The following is a 22,627-nucleotide window of genomic DNA, read 5'->3' as shown; positions in this document are numbered from 1 at the left end:
CAAAACATTGCCATTATGCAGTAAAACAGCTTTAAGACTCTTCTTTGATGAATCAATGAACAGTCTCCACTCATCTGGATCGTGAACGATGCTGAGGGCTGCCATCACACCATCGATGTTGTTGCAGGCTACAAGATCACCTTCCATGAAGAAGAATGGGACAAGATCCTTTTGACGGTCACGGAACATGGAAACCCTAACATCACCTGCCAGGAGATTCCACTGCTGTAGTCTGGAGCCCAACAGCTCTGCCTTACTCTTGGGTAGTTCCAAATCCCTGACAAGGTCATTCAGTTCACCTTGTGTTATGAGGTGTGGTTCAGAGGAGGAGGATGGGAGAAAATGTGGGTCCTGTGACATTGATGGTTCAGGACCAGAAGTTTCATCCTCTTCCTCGTCTGACTCAAGTGAGAATGATTCTGGTGCATCAGGAACCGGCAGTCCTTCTCCGTGGGGTACTGGGCATATAGCTGATGGAATGTTTGGATAATGCACAGTCCACTTTTTCTTCTTTGACACACCTTTCCCAACTGGAGGCAGCATACAGAAGTAACAATTGCTGGTATGATCTGTTGGCTCTCTCCAAATCATTGGCACTGCAAAAGGCATCGATTTCCTTTTCCTGTTCAACCACTGGTGAAGATTTGTTGCACAAGTGTTGCAGCATATGTGGGGGCCCACCTCTTGTCCTGATCTCCAATTTTGCAGCCAAAATAAAGGTGATAGGCTTTCTTAACCATAGAGTTTATACTGTGCTTTTGTGATGCAAAAGTCACTTCACCACAAACATAGCAGAAGTTATCTGCATTGTTCACACAAGTACAGGGCATCTCTGCTCACTTTGGCTAAACAGAAATGTGTCCCTTTGCAAAATCAAACACTGACAAATAAGAGAGCACGACACTGTATGATTTCTAGAGCTGATATAGGGCAATTTGTTCAGCAGAGTGATGTAAGCTTCGTTATGATTGCATCATCCATGACTTCTAGGAATAACATGATGCAATTCATATCATGTATGACGCAATACCGGCTTCAGATTGCATCATTCATTGTTTTGCCTAAAAAGCAAGTACTGTCCAAACCCAGTCATAGATTTATTCATAGATCCAGTCAAAGATGTATTTTAGTCATTTCTGGTTTAAATTGAGATCCCTTCCCTTTATAACTCACTTATCCTCCGCCATTCCCAAGTCAAGGGTCGTATATACTGACCCAATAGCATATCTTGAAAACTAGAGCCAATCAACAATTTTAAGCATCATTTTCGTTCTCAGTGACTCATAATTAGTAAAGTTTGACTACATTTATTTCAGAAGCATTTTGGCTGTAAAGCAGTGTTATTACTTAAAAGGGAGAACAGTTTTTCTTTTATTAGAAGAATGTTCATATTTGCCTCCTGTCATTCTATCTGTTATGTTTTATGACTGTAATGTTTTAGGGCTCTACTAAGTTAAATAAAACATATTATCATTCTACAGTGGCCTCACAGAATTTGTATGTGGAAGATGAAGGGGCCCAACACTCCCTGTACCAAGGCAAATGTTGCCAGGATGGAGATCTACATAGAAACGTACACTCAAATGCAGCCAAAATAGACAGAAACCGGCATGGTGTCCATCTCTCTTTTTAATTATGTGGGAACCAATCTCCCATTCAAAGCAAGAATTAGCACGTCAGGAAAACTGCCTTCCTTATTAGAAAGCTTCCACGGAAACAGTATTTGCAGGGGACCTTGCCACATGCTTCCCTTTACATTCACTTCAAAATCAGCAATTAGCAGGGTCTTGAGTATGTCATGACATCACTCCCAAAATGGCCAATTACAATATATTAATAATAGCAACAACAAAGCTGCAATGTCAGCCACAGCTAACCAGTATGCTAGTGACATTGAGAGAGCTTAGCTTTCTTTACAAAAATATTTACACCAGTCAGGTCTGTTAGACACCTGTCATTCTTTCCTTTCTGTCTTTCCTTCTACAAGTACCCTTCTTCTCTTCTCTTCCATTCTCATATTCAGAATCTTCCTTTCATTTCCTCTCTCTTCTTGCCTTTCCAGCTAAGCTTCCTTCTGCTCTACACCTAGTTCTTTCTGTCACCTTCCCAAGCTCTTAACTCCTCCTCCTGCACCTCTGACTTCTTTCCATGACTACTTTACCTCTTCACAGATAATTGGGCATTTCAGGAAGCCACATTTCCTTAGAGACAGGTTTCCTGTTAAGCTCTAGAGAAGACGACAGCTTCTCAATATACATTAAATAAGCCTCAGGCAGCTAGACGGTTGTAGAGTTACCATTTATGTTCAAAAATATCTGAGAGTCTCCGCCTATACACTTTATCTCGTGATCGGGGCTCACTTCGGGTCAGGGATCCCAAATTGTGGCTCTAGCATGTGCATAAAAGGGTTAGGAGTAAAAGAGACCACTATTTTTCTGCTTAAATATACACAAGAAAGAAAATTAAAGCAGATGTACTAGACAATTAGGTCCCTTTAATCTATCCTTTCCCTCCTTCCCCCTTTTCTTTCCTTACGTCACTAAGGCCATGTTTACACCACAAAATTTTGTCAACCTAAGTTACATCGGCATATAGCCACCGCAGTTATTAAATCGTTTGTGTGCGCGCATACTTGGTCCTTGTGTTCGCGGTTTGCGTCCTCACTATGAGTGCTTGTATTGATGTATATTGTCAGTGAGGGGCACTGTGGGACGGCTCCTGGAAGCCAGTAACAGTTGATGTAAGCAATGCCATATCTACACTGACATTGCATTGACCTAATTCCATCGTCCATGACTCTACGCTGCTCGAGGAGGTGGTGTTATTAAGTCGGCGTAAAGAGGTGTTTACATTGGTCGGAGCCAAATTTAAGTGAAGACACTTCCATAGCTATGTTGATGCAAGGCAGCTTATGTTGACCTAACCCTGTAGTGTAGACCAGGCCTAAGGTACTCTACAGCACAGTTTATAAACCATCCAACCATTTCCAAGATTGATTGCCAAGCATGATTCTATCAGAACGCTGCTTGTCAACTACCATAGCTGTAGCATGTCCATTGCTGTATTTATTTATATATTTAACAGCGATGTTAGACGCATCCAGGCTATAGATGCCCCCATAGACAGTTTATAGCAAAATTACAAGTCATGATTGTAAGATGACTTGTAACCAAGTTAGAGGTGGATGTAAACTATATTAGGTTGCCACCATCTTTTTTTTATTTATAATTTTTTAATTATTTTTTCCAAAATGCAACAAATATACCAAAATACCAGATTCATCATAATACATAAAGTAAATAAAGAGGGTTAGGATAAAGGGAGGGGAGAGGAAGCAGCTGTAACCAACTTTGAAAATTGCCTGATTACTTACAAGCCATTGTGCTGACAGAACATAAGCCAGACATTTAAATCCTTCAGCTTGGATGTGAACTCCAGTAGAAGTGTCACATGACATTCAATACTATAAAAGTACATGTTCTCTTAAAAAGGATTTTGAAAAGCTTTGTGTACCTTCCTCACTGGATTCAAAGAGGGGTGTTGCAAAGTGCTCTCTGGGGAGGGACTGCTGGTTTCTTCAGCTAATGGTTGTGACGGAGGTGGAATAACATTTCTATCAAGAGGAAGCACCGGCTTTTCGCTTTCTAGTTCAGCAGAATCCTCACAAACCTATAATGAAAGGATAAAATGTCAGTGTTTCCAGGAACTCAGATCCAGTAAATCGTAGAAAGATAACATCAGCACACTATGTGAAATATTAAAACAATGACCATTCCTTATAATAACAACACTGTTGTTTTAAAGACACTCAAAATAACCCAGAACAGAGAGAGAGACAGAGAGACACAAACTGATCTCCCTCTTAGGTTTTGTCTATACTAGTACTTTAGTTGGCAAAACTTTTGTCAGTCACGGGTGTGAAAAAAACACACCCCTGACCAATACAAGTTTCACCGACAAAAGCGCTGGCATGAACAGCGCTATGTTGGCAGGAGACGATCTCCTGCCGACATAGCTATTGCCACTCGGGAGTGGTTTAATTATGCCGGTGGGAGAGCTCTCTCCTCCAGGCATAGAGCGGCTACACCGGAGACCGCACAGCAGCCCAGCTGCAGCAGTACAGGTGTGCTGCTGTCAAGTCCATAGTGTAGACATAGCCTTAGCATATCATGGGAAAAATCCTGCACAGAATCTACCTTGAATGGTCTAAAATCCAGGTATTCCCACACACTATCTGCCATGACAGCTAAAACCAATGTGAGCACTTTGGAAGATGGTCAGAGTTTACAGAACTTAGGCCTGGGCAGAGTTTACCAAGTGAAAGAATCATGACTGTGGAATTCATTTCTTAGGAGAGCTTCCTGAACTCCCACCATCTTTTGAGTGCATTGCAAGAGCCATCTCTTTGTGGAGGCTTTGCCTAATGGGGTCTGGGAAGCGCTCAGCCATATTGCCCTGGGTGGCCACCATGGCCACCAGCAGGCTCAGTTCTAGACTTTAATTATATGGTTCTGACTGAGGGCAGGATGGGGAGGATATGGTCATTTTATAGAATTCTAGTGTTTTATCTAGTGTGGTCTCCTGCTGTTTGAAAAATAGGCTAACAGGGAATGTACACTTTCTGTAACCCATCACCTACACAGCTCTGACTCTGTTTTATTCCCTTCACTTATCCATGTGACGCTGTCATTTACTATGATATGTAGCAGGCATGGCCAAACTGTGGCTCCTGAGCCGCATGTGGCTCTTTTACAGTTAAAATGCAGCTCATGGAGCCCCCCGTGCATCCTCCATTCTTTGACTACCAGACTGGGCAGGGGGAGCTTGGGGCTTCTGCCCTGCTGCGGGATGGTGGGACTAGGAGCTTCTGCCCTGCGGCGGGGTGTTGGGACTAGGGGCTTCTGCCCTGCAGGGAGGGGCATGTAAGGGCTTTAGCCCCATGCCCCAGCAGGCGTTGGCCCATGGTGCAGGTTGTGCATGTCTTGCAGCTCTCGAACTTCTGAGGATTATTGTATGCGGCTCGGAGGGTCAGTAAGTTTGGCCACCCCTGTATGTAGCAAAAGAAAGGTAGAGTGGTTTTGTGATTAAGGCTCTGGACTGTGGCTCAGGAGACCAGGTCTCTGTTCCCAGCTCTGCAACAAACTTCCTGTGTGATCTTCGGCAGGTCATTTAATATCTCTGTCCTTCAGTTCCCCATCTGTAAAACACTTATTTTCTCACACCTTTAGTTTGTCTTGTCTATTTAGAATGTAAGATCTTTGGAATAGGAACTACTTCTTGTTGTCTATGTACAGAACCTAGCACAACAAGGCCCTGATCTCAGTTGAGGCCCGGAGTCCGTACTGTTACACAAATATTTACAAAATAACTTGTACTGTAAATAATAAAGTTTTAACCACCCAAAATGGTGGTAAAGTGATTTCCATACATTTAATTAGCGTATTCCAAAAATAAAATCTCAACACTCACCTGAGTTATGCTTCACAACTAAAGCTGCTATCAGATCTGTTGCATTTACAATAATTTGGTTAATAACACTGAAATATCTACATTTGTAATCTCAGTCTCAAGCTCTGAGCCAGTGCTGACTAAATGCATTGAGGGGGGAAGGGATGCTCTGGAGAACTTACTTGTTGCACTTCATCTTGGATTTGCTGTTGAACTGGGGCTGGTTGCCTCACTATGTAGTTTATCTGTCCAACAATGGTTTGCTGAACATGCTGAGGCTGTTTGGCTTGATTCAGCTGCAAGCTTGGTTGTCCTTGAGCCTGAAGGAGAAGCTCCAAATCCTTTTTCATTTCTTCCAGTTCAAACTGGTGGTGCATTATGTCCAGACTCTGTTGTATGACTTGTTCATGAGCGTTTTCATTCTGACTTGTCGTGGGAGGCGGTGGATGTGGTTGCTGCTGCTGCATGTGGTTAAGCTTCAGCTTCTGAAGATGACCAAGCTGTACTTGCACAGTTGGAGTTTGCAAAGCAGGCTGTGTGTGCAATTGTTGCACATGACCAGAGTGAACCTGATGAATATCTTGTGGGGGAACCGTGTAAACTGGATGTGGAGTCTGCTGTGGCTGCTGAGCTTGCAAATGTTTTCCCATCCTTACAGATACATTATCCTGCTCTGAATGGGATGGCTGCTCTAGGCAAGGCTGCATTATTTTCAAAGGCTGAGGTGTGCCCCTCTGCTCTTTTTCATGCTGCTGAACGTTGTATTGCAGTGGAAAATGCAGTGGCGGCTGCGGCTGCATTTCAAGAGGTTGTCTAAAATTCTGATGATGGCTCATATGGTGCTGAGGACGCTGACCCTTATTCATGTGAGGAATGTTGAAGCAATGGGAGCAACACACTGGTGTAGGAGACTGAACAGGAGGTGGAAACTGATGTGACTGATTATTGATAGCCTCAAGCTGTGGCGCTGGCGAATGTTGTCCATGATACATTGATGTCTGTAGTCCTTGTATATTTCCATAGGTTGGGACATCTGAATGAGGAGTGTGTCCACCTTCCATTGTTAAGCTACCTGTGAAAGCAGTACAATTACTTTCCACTACAATTAACTGCTACCTTCACTTGTTCCTAGCCAATGAACTGGGATCTTGACAAATTGTTTAATTTACTACTTTATGGGTAAATTCTACAAAGGCAATTTCTTTGTCTCAGGTTCAATTTTGAAATTACTCAGATCCTGTTTAAAAAGCCCTTCAGGATAACTTCTCATTTTCTTCTATCTTTTCCACTAAACAAAACCATCGAGGATACATTTTCTAAGAATTTTGCATGATTTTAAATCACACAAAACTCCCACTGATGTCAGTCGGACTCATGGTTAAAACACCAGTCACTGCTTTGAAAAATTGCCACTCAACTCCCATTATTTTAACTGATGGATTTGGCCAAAGCTACCATTTTTACTAATGTATAAACATATGTTCTCATCCATAAACATAGACACACAGAACATTTGTTTTCAGAATGAAAGTAAGACAAATAAATTGGATGGATGTCATGTAGAAGAGAATCATAAAATCACAGAAGACAGAGACAGACACGGCCTATGAAGTGATCTTGTCAGTCCCCCTGAGAGTATAGGATTATTTCCTACAGTATATTTTCTAGTGCTTTATGCAGTCTAGTGTTAAATGTCTTAAAATGGGATGAGGAATGACCTTTTAGATCTTTGATCAGAAGACTGAACTGAATTACTGGAAAAACCTACTGCAGCCAGCAAATGTATAGCAGGTGGAAGGCACAAGATGAAATGTATGTATATATATTACATAAATAGATATACAACCGGCTGGATCCTTAGGTCCATCATGTCTTGTGCATCCACTGCAGTGTGGGACAAAGTTGTCTTTAAGCCACCTTTGTGCCCCCCAATCCTGACTGTGCCAGGCAGTGGTCAGGTCCCAAGGCCATTCCGGCAGCATAGGGATGCCCCAGCCAAGGCCACTCTGTGGAAGATAGGAGGGAATGGTGTAGGACTTGCTACAGTGGCTCTTTTCCACCCAGAGAATCCTCCACTGGCTGACTAGGCTGACTTTAGGGCCACTGGAATGGTACAAAGCTGCCACTTGCTAGGGAGGATGGGGCCAGTTTGCTCAGAACAGCATTTGGCATAAAACAGGCCAAGATAAAACTCTTGATTTGAATTTGGCATTGAGTGTTACTACAATGTATGTCATTTCAGTAAAATGTTTATGTTCAATCACATATATAGCAAGAATAACAAAGGCATCTACAGAGTGTAACTTATAATTTGTGGTTTGGGTTTTGTTTTAATGTACTCTAATAAAAACTGGAATTAACAGGTCCATCTCTTACCTTTCACTTATTTCCTTCTAATAATAACCTTTCAAATAATTAGGACACAATTACATAGCAAACAGCTTGAAATTAATACGTCATTACATCATAAGTTGTTCTAGCCGTACTGGTCCCAGGATCTGAGAAATAAGGTGGGTGAGGTTAAACCTTTTATGGGGGATCCTATAGTGTCCATATAAGGTATTACCACACCCACCTTGTGTATTACATAATAAAGTACACAAACAGCTTGCTATGTCATTGTATTCTGTATATTATCATTATAAATAAGGTAAGTGAATGTTCCTGAAAATCTGTAATGTCTTCCTGTGTCTTTTACTCCTCTGAGTTGCATGTATATTAGCTGTTCTGTTTTCTGACCATAATTGGTGAAATTTACACAAAGACACCCCCCCCCACTCTTCACAAAGCCAAAGTAATGTCAGTTGCATAGTTTATTATTGTGCAACTCCCACATAACCAAAGGGGTCATATTTTGTCATGACCTTATCTAACTAAGTCAGCACTTACCATCTGGGTGCCTCATATGTTAAAAGGGATTTTATTATTAATGATATACCATCACATAGTATTCTGTGTAAGTTCTTTACATCTACAGTGCCATTCAGACACTTTTTTTCTTGGACAGGTGATATATTGTACATCACAGTGTAATAATACTTAACATTTAGTGCCGTTCAGCTGGTTTGAAGTGTCCCATGGCAATGAAATAAGGCTTAACCAGACACTATATTTTACACTATCATGCTCTGTACAATTTCTTAACTAAGCTAAGGAAAGGTCTTTGAGGCAGGGGCTTTCTTTATCTGTGTGTCTAGTACAGCTCTGAGCACTTATCTAATACAGAAAATCATAGTCATCATGCTGTATTTTTCTTACCTAAATTGGACAGTTGTTTAGTCCAGAAAGAAGGGTCCCAAGTGAATCTGATCTTCCAAGGAGGGCCTACTTCTGTGCTACAATTTGTCTCCAGCAAATGCTGTATCTGAAACACAATCTGGCAAAAAAATCAAAGGATCATTGTTTCATCCAGTAGATTTAAAATCATTATAGTTTAATGTTGAAGAAACATTAAATCCTTAAAAGAGTCATTGACCCGGAATGAATTTAGCCTAATATCATACAAAGCTCCTCTAGCTTCTCAGCTCTCAGACAACATTCAGATATATTTTGTGCTGCACAATATGTTTTCTCTTAGTTTTTATTTGCAGGCAACAAGAGCCCCATTCTGAATCTGGCTTTCCCCTGTACCCCGGCCTTGTGTGCAGAGTGCCCTGGTAGATTCCTATCTTTTTAGGGCTCCCCGATCCCTGACTTATGGCTCCTGCACGGTTCATAAGGCTTCTTCCACCCATTTCTTTCTGATTCACTATTTTCCTAATTAAGTTACCCTTTCTGGATCTTGTACCACTGCACAATTTCCTCTCACTCAGACAGTGGGTATTACTCTTACCAGTTCCTTACTGAAGAGGAATGGAATGCTGTTTTTACTGCACACTGCCCAGTTGATAAAGTTCTGCACGTGTTCAAACTGCCTGTTTAAAACCATGATGCCTTGAAGTTGCTGCTCCAACTTCTGTTTCCTCTCGGTGGTAATTCTCTAGTGATAATGAGAAATAGCATGTTCTGCATAACTTTAGCCAGCGTTCAGATATACTTACTACATACAGTCAGTGTGTATCATAAAAGGCATTGTCTAGATGGGCACTTGATGAAAATTTGGAACCTCTTTGAACCATCAAGTAGAAAGAGACAGCAGAGCTAACAGACAGATTCCCTTCTTAGTCAACAGACACTTCCAAGTTCCACAGGAACCGACGGGAGCTCAACCCTGAAAAGTGCTGAGCACTGTGGCCCTGATCAAACAAAGCGTTTACGCAGATGCTCAGCTTTAAGCTCATAAGCAACCCCATTGGTATCATAGACAGACAGGCACAGAGATGGTATCAAAATGCCTGAAAGCTGAAGCATCCAAAATTGCAGGTCATTTTCCAGAATGTGGACCAGAGAGTCTAATATTCAAAAGATGGTGTAACAGGTGCCTGTGCAAACTCCACATTGGTACATGAAAACAGGAAGTCAGTGGCAATAGATTCAAGGGCATCTCTGGGTGCCATGCATTTTTTAGGCACAGCCGTTGTAACCACATATGAAAATGTGGCTGGCCCACAAGGAGCAAATAACGTGCCATTTTTCATAGTTACCTTTCTGACTATGATCCCATTTTACGTTTGAGATAAAAAATATTTTTTTAACTGATGCACTATAACTTACACAAGACGTATTCTTTCTTCTAGCTGGGGTTAGGATTTAACTTGCCAAGGCAATGTCAGAAAAACTCTCTTGTTAAACCAATTTTCAGTATCACTGGTATCATTCTCACTTACTTCAAGTTGCTCTAGAAGGGCATTTGTTCGTTTATTGATTTCATTCAGCAAAACCATCTTGGCCATTTTGATCTGATTTTCCACCTTTCTGTGCAAATGTTTTACTTCAAATAACCTGTGGGGAAAGTATAAATACACCTTCATGAATCAATCAGCATTCCATTTATTCAGCATTTGAAAGTTATTAATGACAAGGAGAACAGATCTGAGAATTGATAACAGACTCAGGGCCCTATTCAGCTTCCACTGAATTTCAGTGGAACTAGATCAGGCTCTCAAACACTTCCCCATTGGTCCTCTAAAATTGCTTCATATACACAGCACAAGTCAAGATATTTAAGGTTGGCAGAATTCAATTTTATTTTTTATAATTTTGATGGATAATATTGATGTTTTTAAGCATTATTTAAATTTTCACAGTTGCACAAAATTAAGGTTTTTAAGTATTTGTAAAAATTTTCATCTATTTAAATTTTCACAGTTGTGAGAAATTATGCGGTGGTCTGACAATAATTATTTAATAACAAAAGACATTGAGATTCAATAAATTAAACCTTTATAACCATTAAACACAAATTGCCAATGTCACATGTCAAAATGTACAAAGTAAATATAATTAAATCAAAACTCTCATAAGTTCTCAAGCAGCATTTTTCTTATTTTGATGATCTGTAAATTTCAATGATCATCGCTGGAAATTTTTTGGTTTTGGTTTGTACAGTGAAATTAATGTTTACTGACATTTCCTGATAAGCCTAAGAATATTCTACATGCTTTATTCTTCTCCCTAGGGAACAGAGAAAACTACATCTACCCTCTGCATACAAGAAACCCTCACATGCTTCAGATGGACAACTGACAAAAGAGGGACAAAATAAAGAAAAACAATAGTCTCAAATAAATATGTTTAATTTACCTTCAGAAAAATTAATGTCTAATTAATTACTTCATACTACACTACAGTATAGATCAGGGGTAGGCAACCTATGGCACGCGTGCTGAAGGCGGCACACGAGTTGATTTTCAGTGGCACTCACACTGGTGGTGGGGGGCTCTGCACTTTAATTTAATTTTTAAACGAAGTTTCTTAAATATTTTAAAAACCTTATTTACTTTACATACAATGATAGTTTAGTTATATATTATAGACTTATGGAAAGAGACCTTCTAAAAACGTTAAAATGTATTACTAGCACGCAAAACCTTAAATCAGAGTGAATAAATGAAGACTTGGCACACCACTTCTGAAAGGTTGCCGACCCCTGGTATAGATGGATTTATATGGGTTTGAGGGTTTTAAAAGTGATCTCAACTTTCCCATTAATTGGACTGACAGCAAACAAACCCAGCATAAGTAACTGAACATCAGTTCATATAATGAACTATTTTCTACTGTTACATCATTTAGGCTACGCCTACACTAGAGATCTTACAGCGGCACAGCTGTACTAATGCAGCTGTGCCACTGTAAGATCTCTCGTGTAGCCACTCTATGCCAATGGGAGAGCTCTCCCATCGATATAATTAAACCACCCCCAACGAGTGGCAGTAGCTATGTCAGCGGGAGAAGCTCTTCTGCCAAAATAGCGCTGTATACACCACCACTTATGCCCGTGAAACTTATGTCATTCCGGGAGGTGTTTTTTTCACACTCCTGAGCAACATAAGCGCTAGTGTAGACATGGCCTTAGTTCATGTCTTTAACTGCAGCTTGGTTGCCAGGTTTCTTGAAAAAACAAGTACTAGAGTTTTATATAATAGATAGCTCTGATCTTTTCCTGTTCTACTTTGGTATTACTAAATAATATCAAAATATCTTTGGAAGTTGCAATCAATTGTCATAGGCTCCTTCAGCCTGCCCCAGTTCTGTAGTACTGAGAAACAGCATCTTTGCCTGTTTAACTGCATATGTATATTTGAGATATTTAATCTATTATTTTCTACTTTTAAAGAAAAAAATCTAGCATCTTTAGCTACCACTGGTTAGCTGCATTTTAGCTGAAATAGGATTTTTACTGAATACCTCCTTTCATGTGCAATAGTTACCTGTCTTCAATCTGTTTAGCTGAGACCTGCATCCCAGTTTTTCTCTCTTCCACTTTGGCTGTTACATTTTCTAGGATAACCCTCTGATTTTGCAAAGCCTCTTCAAGATGCATGAACCTGGGAAAGGAGGAAAGTTTTCACATGGATTCCTGTTCTGTTCACAAATTAGTCATTCATCAAGTCTTCCCTAAGTATTTTTCCTTCTTTGCTAGCTTACAATAAGGCATTGTCGTTACTTAGCAGATTAATAATAAATCAGAATAGAATTAAGAGCTCAGTTGTGCCTGCCAGGACACACTGGGAGCTGCACCAATCCCAAAAGAATTTGCCCATTGTTATTTTCCACCTGCTGCTACACTCTTTTATTGGATGCAGTTTACTATTTCTCTCTGTGCGGCCAGCAAGCTCTGCTGGTGAGCACATAGGGCAGAGCAAGGGGCTTTCCTCCACAGCCTCTGGAGGGCTATGAACCCCCAACAAGGGAGTTGGAAAGGAACAATCCCTACACTCCTCCACAAAGATTCCAGCTATGCCTGGCTTTTTCATGGGTCCTTGCACCCTTCTTCTCCTCTACACAATGGTCCATGCATAGTCTTGCCTTAAGTAAGTGGATGTGCCTAAGCCCTAGATAAAAACATAGTTGGGAACAATCTATTTAGGAGAGGAGCAACTAGGGACACACACAGACAGTTAGAGAAGCCAGGTTTGTATTTCATATGGATTTATTTCAAAAAAATATTCTTTGATAATACATGCAATACAAACCTTACAGGCCACATTACTAGCTCACACCCTGAGCTGCTGGACTGCACTGATGAGAAACTAGTATTTATAGAAAAAATTTCAAAGGGACCTCAATCTGAGCATCCAAAATGATGCACCAAAACCTCAAAAAGCACCCGTCCTGTATTTGCACATGCACACCACATTTACCACCTAAACACACAGACTGTCTGCACAAATACAGGCTGCAGTAAAACAGATGTCAGTTTCACTGCCCACATTTACTTGCTTCCCATATTCTTCTGTTTCCCTTCTAACCCCTTGCCATGCTCCCACCTTCCCTTCCAATCACAAACCCTCTATATCCCCCCACATCCAACACCTCTGTATCCCACCCATCCTGTCCCATGCATTAGTACCCAAACATAGTCACAGACTCACCTCACAAAAATCTCCTTCAATTTCGACATAAAAACTTCCCATGGCGCACACACACCTTCTCACAATCACAGTCAAACTCACAATGTTGACCTCAGAATATCTTTTTGTAAAAATAATACATTATAGACTCTTTAAATAAAAGTATGTCTATTGGTGAGATATCTTAACTATGCCGAGGCCAGAATTCAGGTTAGACTCTGATTGTGAAGAACTGGATGTGCACCTGGTGGTTGGGTAGATACTGGAATTGGAAGGGTATAAGCTGCAGAGTCTGTGAGCGTGTCTGGGTATTAAGCTGTTTGGGTGCAAGGCATGTGAATTGAGTTTGGCATGCCTGTTAAAGTTGTATTAACCTGTGATTTCCTTGATTTTTGGTGACTATATTGATAGGAAATGCAGCTCTGCAACCTCAAGGCCATGTTAACTGTTTTTAGGTGGGGTCAATCAGGAATTCATGTTTGGTACCTGTGTTCCTTGTGTTCGGTCAGAAGGCAGTTGCGGCAAGTAAGGACATCACAGGTCTCACAAAACAGTTTAAGGCTCTCTTGACAGTGGATTGGACAAAACAAGGAAAACTCATTTGTTCCCCCTTCAGTTCCTGGAGAATATAAGACAGTGGAGCACTGAACACTAATTGTAACTAATTGTAACTGTGGTACTGCAAAGCTGCCTTAGTTTTGCCTTTTACCTATTGCAGTGTTGCCAACTCTTATGATTTTATTGGAGTCACGTGAGATTGACTTTTTAAAAAACATGAAAGTTTAGTTTCTCATGTAAGTTTCTAGCCTTTATGGTTGCAGAGCAAAACTTAAACACGACCTGAGTGCAGCCTAAAGGCTCAGAAACCAGATCACAAAGAAAAAGAAGCCAAATTGTAAGATTTTTAAAATCTCATGATTTCAGACAATTTCATGATTTGGGGTGGGATTGATTCATGATTTTTGAATGCTTGAAGTTGGCAATACTGATACTATAACGAAGAAACTGGTGTAACATGCAGTAAAATAAATGTGTTAAGTGAATCCAAAGTCAGGAAAGAAGCAAGGAGATTGTTTATTCCTAAAAAGGTGTCTATGGGGTTTTCTCCACACTCTTGTTTGGCTTCTGTGGTCACATGCAGCACTACATAAACTTAAACAACTTGTGGTTCCTGCACCTGCTCACTAAAACAGGGTAAGCATTATTCCCTAAACAGGAGTAATAAGCAATGTACAGTGGAACTGCGAAGTGGGAGGGTTGCATGTATGCAGTCTATACTTGCCTTCCTCCACATGTGGAGGAATTGCCTTAGAAAGAGAAAGAGTATGAGAGCAGGGTGAGAGAGAACTCAAAGGGATGGTGAAACAAGAGAAACAAAGCCCCCTTTCTAGAATTATATGCTCACAAGTGCATCTATGTTGAAAACTCAGAAGCTGTGTTCTTGAATCCCAGAGGCTCCAGATAGGTGTTCAGACTTGAGATATCTAACTTAGCCCACCCACCTAAACATTTTAATTTTCACCCGTCACTAGTTCATAATAGGGCAAAAGCAGTTTACAGAGCACATTTTCATCTGTGGAGACCCAGCTTAGGTTGCAAGTGAAAATAAATGTAATATCTCCATATTAGTTCCACTTCATGCACATCACCAAAACATCACAGAGTTTGGCATGACAGGCAATCTTTGCTGAAGAGAGGCTGAAGGCTCAAACAGGTCAGGACTAAGGTGTTGTCACAGAACTATGCCGAGGAATTCACACAGCCCCTGCCCATAACATGGCTGACTCTAGCTCACATTATTAGGTCTTTTATAAGCATTATATTTGGGGGGGGGCACAATCACATCCCCAAAGGAACACCCTTGTGGAGACTGTGTCGTGTGTTGACACCATCTCTCGAAAACTTCACTGAAGTTACCAACTCTAGATTAATAGTCTTCAGTTCCCTATTTATAAAAATGTGGATTAGACTACTTTCTTTCTTCCACACTTTGCCTGGTATATCTATCAGACGCTAAGCAATTTGGGGCAGTGACGGCTTCTTACTATGTGTCAGTACAATCCCAAAATCAGGCCTTTATGGGGCATCTGGGCACTGCTGTAATACAAACAAATAATAATACCAACAATACTAATCTGACAACAAAGAAACGGTGTACAACAGGCCAGTGACTAATATGGTGAATAAGCCTTCGTGCAGTTAAATCACAAGAAGAATCCAGAGATGGACTAGCAGCTTTGAACCAATGTATTCTATTAAGACACATTTGTCTTGAAGCTGGTGATGTCTTTGTTTCATAGGATGTCGCCAGTGAAGAAAAAAGAAGGACCAATCATAGAGAGTGAACTCTTGCCATCTCAAGCAGATCCCTAGTTTATTGTGTGTTTACGTATGCAAAAATATATCACTCTGCTCACAGCTGTCTCTCTCTCTGATGTACTATATAATACATATCTATCCTTAGGTGAGCCAAGATGTTTGGCCCAGAGAGCCAAACTATTTCGAAATTGAGAAGTGTTGATTTTCGTTCAAGACCATTGCTAATACAAATTTGTAGACAGTTTTTTTTTTGTTTGTTTTTTTTACACATGCATCAACCACGTTAGTCCCTGTTCTAATTCAGTCACTTAATGCTAATTTCAAAGTCATGATATAAAAGGCACAACAGACTCATGAGGTTTGCTTACAGTGAGGCCCTTCTTGTTTCTGACACTTAGAATAAAAGTATGGATGGATAGAATCCATCCCCTGCCTCTCGGGACAGCATGAATCTGAGCAGTTAAAATCAAGTATCTTATTGCCTTCTTGGCTAGATTTCCAGCCTATTCTTAATATTGATGATTAGGTTCATTTACTTCCTCAAAATTCAAAGCTGTCTTTCTTTCCATCCTGGATTTAATGTGTAATAAGATCATTTGTACGAGGTATTAGATCAAGATTTTTATGCAACAGCATTGCATATTTTACATTTTTGATGCATTAGTAACCATGGTGTCATGTTTTATTTTTCATGGATGTGTAATTACCTGACATTTTTGTTTTGTATTATCACTATGTAAAATTTTAATAAACAGTATTATTAAAAAATGGAAGTTGAGCCTGAATTTTATTCATCCCTCTCCTAATAGCCTTCTATCCAAGAAAGAACTCATGCTTCATGAATTCACAATCCCATGTTTTCCATGGTTCTCTAGTTTCAGTGCAAACACCTGCTTATGCATTAAAAACTCACCTCTGCAAAAATCAAGCAGTTAGATGTTCAAGGGTGATTGTCCTCTACCTTATCAGAGCAGTGTACCAAATGCAGTGAGCAACATAATCTGTACCTCAAGTTTCATAATCTGACAAACGTCTAGAGATGTTTTGTGTCTCATCTCCCAGGCAGGCTCTTGAGAGGCAGGATGGTTATATTGTGAAAGTACAGGACCAAGGCTACCCCTGCTGTCTGGGTTTTGAGGACAATGCAAATAGCTCTTGCTTACAGTGGGAACAGTTTTTTAAGGTCAAACTAGTCCAAGTACAATGAAACACTCTTATTTACTGTCATACAGTAAAAGCTTCTACTTTGCTTTCTCCCTCTGAAAGATCTGTAGCCTACTGGTGATTTAAATCATTCCAAAGAAATCAATGTTTTCTCGGTATGATGTCAGATTTAAAAGACAGCCACTTTTCAAATGGAAACTAGGGAGATACCCTTGTCAGCTAAAATCACACAGATTCAAAGCCACATTACTCTAGTAACTCCCAGGGCTCAATAAACATATCAGGTGCCAATTGGCAATCTCATTACACTGCTTGCATTCTACACCTACTTTTATTCTCAGTTCAGAACTATGCTGTCCATGTGGGAATCATAGTTATCATAATCCAAGTCAGTTTATTGAGCATCATATCAACAATAGTAAGAAATCATTTGCCCTATGTACTGGCACTACCATCACTTTTCTTCAGAATGTGAGTTTTGAAACAGATGGAGAAAATAACTACACCTCTACCTCGATATAACGCTGTCCTCGGGAGCCAAAAAATCTTACCGCGTTATAGGTGAAACCGCGTTATATTGAACTTGCTTTGATCCACCGGAGTGCGCAGCCCCGCCCGCCCGGAGCATTGCTTTACCACGTTATAACCAAATTCGTGTTATATCAGGTCACGTTATATCGAGGTAGAGGGGTATCTAGTTCACAGAAGCTTAAAATGGGCATTTTTAACTATTAAAAAAAAAAATGAACACATATTCACCATTTTGGATCACCATTTCCAAGGCCTGCATACAGTAACTATCCTTATCTCAAACCAATATAAGACAGTGTGATCTCTGTGGGTATGTTTACACTGCAATTAAAAACCCGCAGCTGACCCTTGCCAGCTGTCTCGGACTCACGGGACTTGAGCCAAGGGGCTGTTTGAATGTGGTGTAGATGTTTGGGCTCAGGCTGCAGCGCAGCTCTCGGACATCCCCCACACCTCGCAGAGACGTCTACACCATAATTAAACAACCCTTTGGCTTGAGCCCGGCAACACTGAAGCTGGCACGAGCCAACTGCGGGTTTTTAATTGCAGTATAGACATACCCTGTGATACTAGAAGGGTAGCTTGAATTTTCTGGCATTTGAAGACCTGGAATGTCAATTGGGGTTGGGCAAAATCAACTTGCCTAATTAGATCCATCCCTCCAGCTTCATAGGTTTAAAATTTGACTTGAACAATTACATGTGAATGCATGTTCATGTTGGAGAGACTGAAAAAAGAGCAGAGCATAGCAGGGTATTCACTTGGCACTAGCCTAACTTTTGAATGTGAGGAGTTCTTCTATGCCAAGGCATAGCATACACTTCCATTTAGCTGGGGGGACGGGGGGGGGGGGGGGAAATGTATTACAAATTGAATCTCCTTTGGAAAAAAACTGGGTGGGAATGAGAGGGGAAAAAAGGTTATGGTTTTATTAATCTAAAATACAGTCGGAGAGGGTCAGAAAACTTTGAACATCATGAGGTTTGCCTGGTATCAATGCAAAGCCCCTAAGTAAAAGACTTCTTCAGAGCTTACTCTCCTAAGACAGACATTTTTTCATATAGCTTCTTATGCTGTAATAAATCTTCTTTCACATCTTCAGTGCCTATCTTGTTATCCTCCTATGTTTATTACATTAATTCTGTGAACAGATTTCATCAAAGTTTATGTCTATGGTAGTCACAGATCCAAGAAGATATTTTTTTTCAAACTATCAACAAAAATCAATCTATGAAAAAAAGTCCTATTGGCCCTCATTGTACTGGCTCCCTTCTTCAGTCAATGTTAAATAAAAAACATTCCTGTCCATGATTCACTCCAACTATCAGCCACATTGCAGCTTCACTTTATATTCATAACCAGCAATGTTACAGCCAGGCCCTCACACTGGTGTTGGAAATTCCATAAACGGGTCAGCTAACAGGAAAACACCGATGCAAACCAACTGTGTACAAATGCTAACAGGAAGAAAAAAAAAGGAGAAAAACTATTTATTTGGATTTATACACATAGCCATTAAAAATGAGTGCCCATCCTTTGCTTTAGGTATACCCTGACGAATAGCTATACAACTATGAAACAGACCACTCCTGTAACCTTCCCCCATTTAACCCTTAATTAACATAGCCAAACCTACTAACAGTAACACAGCAGCAAAAAATACCTGGAAGATCACCCAACACAGCCTTCCAATCCCCTCCCAGCTAGAGAAAACCAAATGCCTCACAGCATGCCCTGAAGGTCAGAGCAGGGAATTCAATGAGTTCCAAAGCTTAGCAGCCCTCACAGCAAATGCCCTGCCAGTAGCACCCTCTCCTATACCAGTGAGTCTCCAGTACAGACATCTCCATTGAGCAAAACTGTGGCACTACAGAACAGGGAAGGAGGCAGTCTTTCCGGTATGTATGTTTCCGGCCATTCAAGGCTTCATAGCTCTAATCCAGCGTCTTCAGTTCTATCCAGTACTTAACATATAGCCCAAAGCATTGATGACATGAGCTCCTGGAAAGATGTACCTGGTAACAAATGAGTTACTGAACTGCACATCAGCTTTACATCCCTGATTGATGTCCTATTAACCAAGCTATGAATTGCTCCTTTTGTAGATTTAAAAACAATCAATTTCCCATTTTTTTCTGTTTTAGCTTTGTGTGGGGGTAAGAGTAAAATGGTAAGAACAGTTTTTAATTAAAGCCTGGAATTTGCATCTAAAGGACTTGTAGCACAAATAAACCACAGGTTGGTTTTCTGACCATTGTTTGTCAACAGTGTAAACTGGTAAGCCTCACACAAAATTTAATGAAAACAAAAAAGGTACCCTGAGAATCAAAAGAACAGACCTGAAAATAAAATTATTCTGTCCATGTATTCAGCACTTTTATGCTTATTCTTAGTAGAAAGTTTAAAAAAAAATTTAAGACACACTTTGGTAATAAATTATTTACTCATATCTGTGTACTCAAATTATCCCAACTGGGAAAATATAAAACAATAAAAGTCCCCATATAAAAGAAACGTAACTTAACAAATATATTAAGATGGGTGAACTGGAGTGCCTGGACTTAAATGAGGATACTGCACCATTTAAGTCCAGGCACTCCAGGTACTTATTATGTTTTTATTAAATTAAATTGCTGTTTAGTTTTTGTAAGTACATCAGAAGCAAGAAGCCACTTGGATGATCAGGGCACTGGATGATCAGGGTTTTAAAGGAGTGCCCAAGGAAGACAAGACCATCGTGGAGAAATTAAATGAATTCTTTGCATCAGTTTACTCTGCAGAGGATGTGAGGGAGAGTCCCAAACCTGAGTCTTTCTTTTTAGGTGACAAATCTGAGGAACTATGCCAGATTGAGGTGTTAATAGAGAAGGTTTTGAAACAAAGTGATAAATTAAACAGTAATAAGTCACCAGGACCAGTTGGTATTCACCTAAGTGTTCTGAAGGAACTCAAATATGAAATTGCAGAATTACTAACTGTGGCATGTAACCTATGACTTAAATCAGCCTCTGTACCAGACAACTGGTGGATAGCTAACATAACATTGATTTTTTTTAAAAGGCTTCAGATGCGATCCTGACACTTACAGGCTGGTAAACCTTAACTTCAGTACCAGGCAAACTGGTTGAAACTATAGCAAAGAGCAGAAGATTAGATAGATTAAGATGATATCTCTGGGAAAAAGTCAACATGGCTTTTGTAAAGAAAAATCATGCCTCACCAATCTATTAGAATTTTTTGAGGTGGTCAAACAAACATGTGGACAAGGGTGATCCAATGGATGTAGTATATTTGGACTTCCAGAAAGCCTTTGACATGGTTCCTCACCAATGGCTCTTAAGCAAAGCAGGCAGTCATGGGATAAGAGGGAAGATCCTCCCATGGATCAGTAACTGGTTTAAAGATAGGAAAAAATGGGTAGGAATAAATGGTCACTTTTCCCAGTGGAGAAGGTAAATAACAGCATACCCCAAAGATCTGTACTGGGACTTGCGCTGTTCAACAGATTGATAAATGATTTGAAAAAAAGGGATACGCATTGAGGTGGCAAAGTTTGCTGATGATACAAAATTACTCAAGATAGTTATTCAAGCCTGACTGCAAAGAGTTACAAAAGGATCTCACAAAACTGAGTGACTGGGCAACAAAATGGCAGATGAAATTCAACGTTGATAAATGCAAAATAGTGCATACTGGAAAATATAAACCCAACTACACACACAAAATGGTGGAGTCTAAATTAGCTGTTATCAAGACAGAAAGAGATCTTCTAGTTGTTGTGTATAGTTCTATGAAAACATCTTTTCAAAGTGCAGTGGCAGTCAAAAAAGCTAACAATGTTAGGAACCATTAGAAAAGAGATAAGAAGACAGAAAATATCATAATGCCACTATATAATACATGGTACACCCACATCCTGAATACTGTGTGCCGTTTTGGTCACCCCTTCTAAAAAATATATTAGAATTAGAAAAAGTACAGAGAAGGGCAACAAAAATGCTTAGGGGTATGGAACAGTCTCCGCTTGAGGAGAGATTAAAAAGACTGGAACTGTTCAGCTCAGAAAAGAGATGACTAGGGTGGGATCTAATATAAGTCTATAAATTCATGAATGATGTGGAGAAAGTGAATAAGAAAGTGTTATTTATCCTTTCACATAACACAAGCACCAAGGGTCACCCACCAAAATTATTAGGCAGCAGGTTTAAAACAAATAAAAGGAAGTATTTTTTCACACAACGCACAGTCAACCTGTGGAACTCATTGCCAGCGGTTGTTGTGAAGGCCAAAAATATAAATGAGTTAAAAAAAAAAAAGAATTAGATAAATACATGGAACATAGGTCCATCAATGGCTATTAGATAAAATGGTCATGGATTCAATCCCATGCTCTGGTGTCCCTAAACCTCTGACTACCAGAACATGGGACTGGATGACATGGGATGAATCAGGGGATGAAAGTGCCCTGTTCTGTTCATTCCCTCTGAAGCATCGGGCATTGGCCACTGATAGAAGACAGGATATTGGGCTACACACACAAAACTGCATTAAAAATATTAAGTTGCAAAGTCAAAAATTCAAAAGTTAGGAAATGCCAGAATTAACATTGATGTGCAACCTTACTTAGGCCCCCTTGTATATATGCATTGATACAGGCTTTAATTATATATCACATCACACTAGTTTTTCCACAGGACCACTGCTTCCTTTATTGCACAGAAGGGACAGTACTCATTTAATGAGCACCTTTTCTATTTTTTGTTTATCCTCATTGTTCAACGTGTGGCCCCAGGCCTTATTTACTGCACGCTATTCAAACCCTTCTCTGAAGACAGAATCATTAATTTCCTCATGGCCATTTCTATGGTGGTCATTAATATAGTATTGGAGAGCTTCACAAATATTAATTAATTTATCTTCACAACACTCTGGTGAGATGAGAGGGTATTATCTCCACTTTACACATGGGCAACTGAGAAACAGAGAAATTAAGGTCGAAGGGGTCCACTAATTTTGGGTGTCAAGTTGAGCTACCTAGGACCTGATTTTAGAGTACTTAGCTTTTTTTAAGCACTTTATATATTCAAAGCACAGCTCCCATTGATTTCAGTTGCAGCTGTGAGCATGCAGCACTTCCACAAATCAGACCCCAAAGTCTCAAATCATGCACCCAGAAAATGAGGAATACACAATTAGTGACCACTTGTGAA

General features: G+C 40.1%; 1 protein-coding gene across 1 annotated transcript in view; it reads right to left on the bottom strand.

Moving 5' to 3' along the window:
* The window catches only part of TRIM66 (tripartite motif containing 66), a 71,686-nt gene that overhangs the window by 26,634 nt on the left and 22,425 nt on the right, over window positions 1–22,627 (bottom strand). The window contains exons 4-10 of the mRNA XM_034770089.1: window positions 13,890–14,022; window positions 12,261–12,377; window positions 10,215–10,329; window positions 9,281–9,427; window positions 8,707–8,824; window positions 5,631–6,520; window positions 3,514–3,669 (exon numbers count right to left, since the gene is read on the bottom strand). Coding sequence (XP_034625980.1) covers window positions 3,514–3,669; window positions 5,631–6,520; window positions 8,707–8,824; window positions 9,281–9,427; window positions 10,215–10,329; window positions 12,261–12,377; window positions 13,890–14,022 — 1,676 coding nt within the window. The remainder of the gene's footprint in view (window positions 1–3,513; window positions 3,670–5,630; window positions 6,521–8,706; window positions 8,825–9,280; window positions 9,428–10,214; window positions 10,330–12,260; window positions 12,378–13,889; window positions 14,023–22,627) is intronic.

The sequence above is a fragment of the Trachemys scripta genome, chromosome 4 (assembly GCF_013100865.1).
Source record: "Trachemys scripta elegans isolate TJP31775 chromosome 4, CAS_Tse_1.0, whole genome shotgun sequence".
NCBI lineage: Eukaryota > Metazoa > Chordata > Testudines > Emydidae > Trachemys > Trachemys scripta.
The sequence above is the reverse complement of the archived record's forward strand: the minus strand, read 5'-3'. Positions and strand labels throughout refer to the sequence as shown.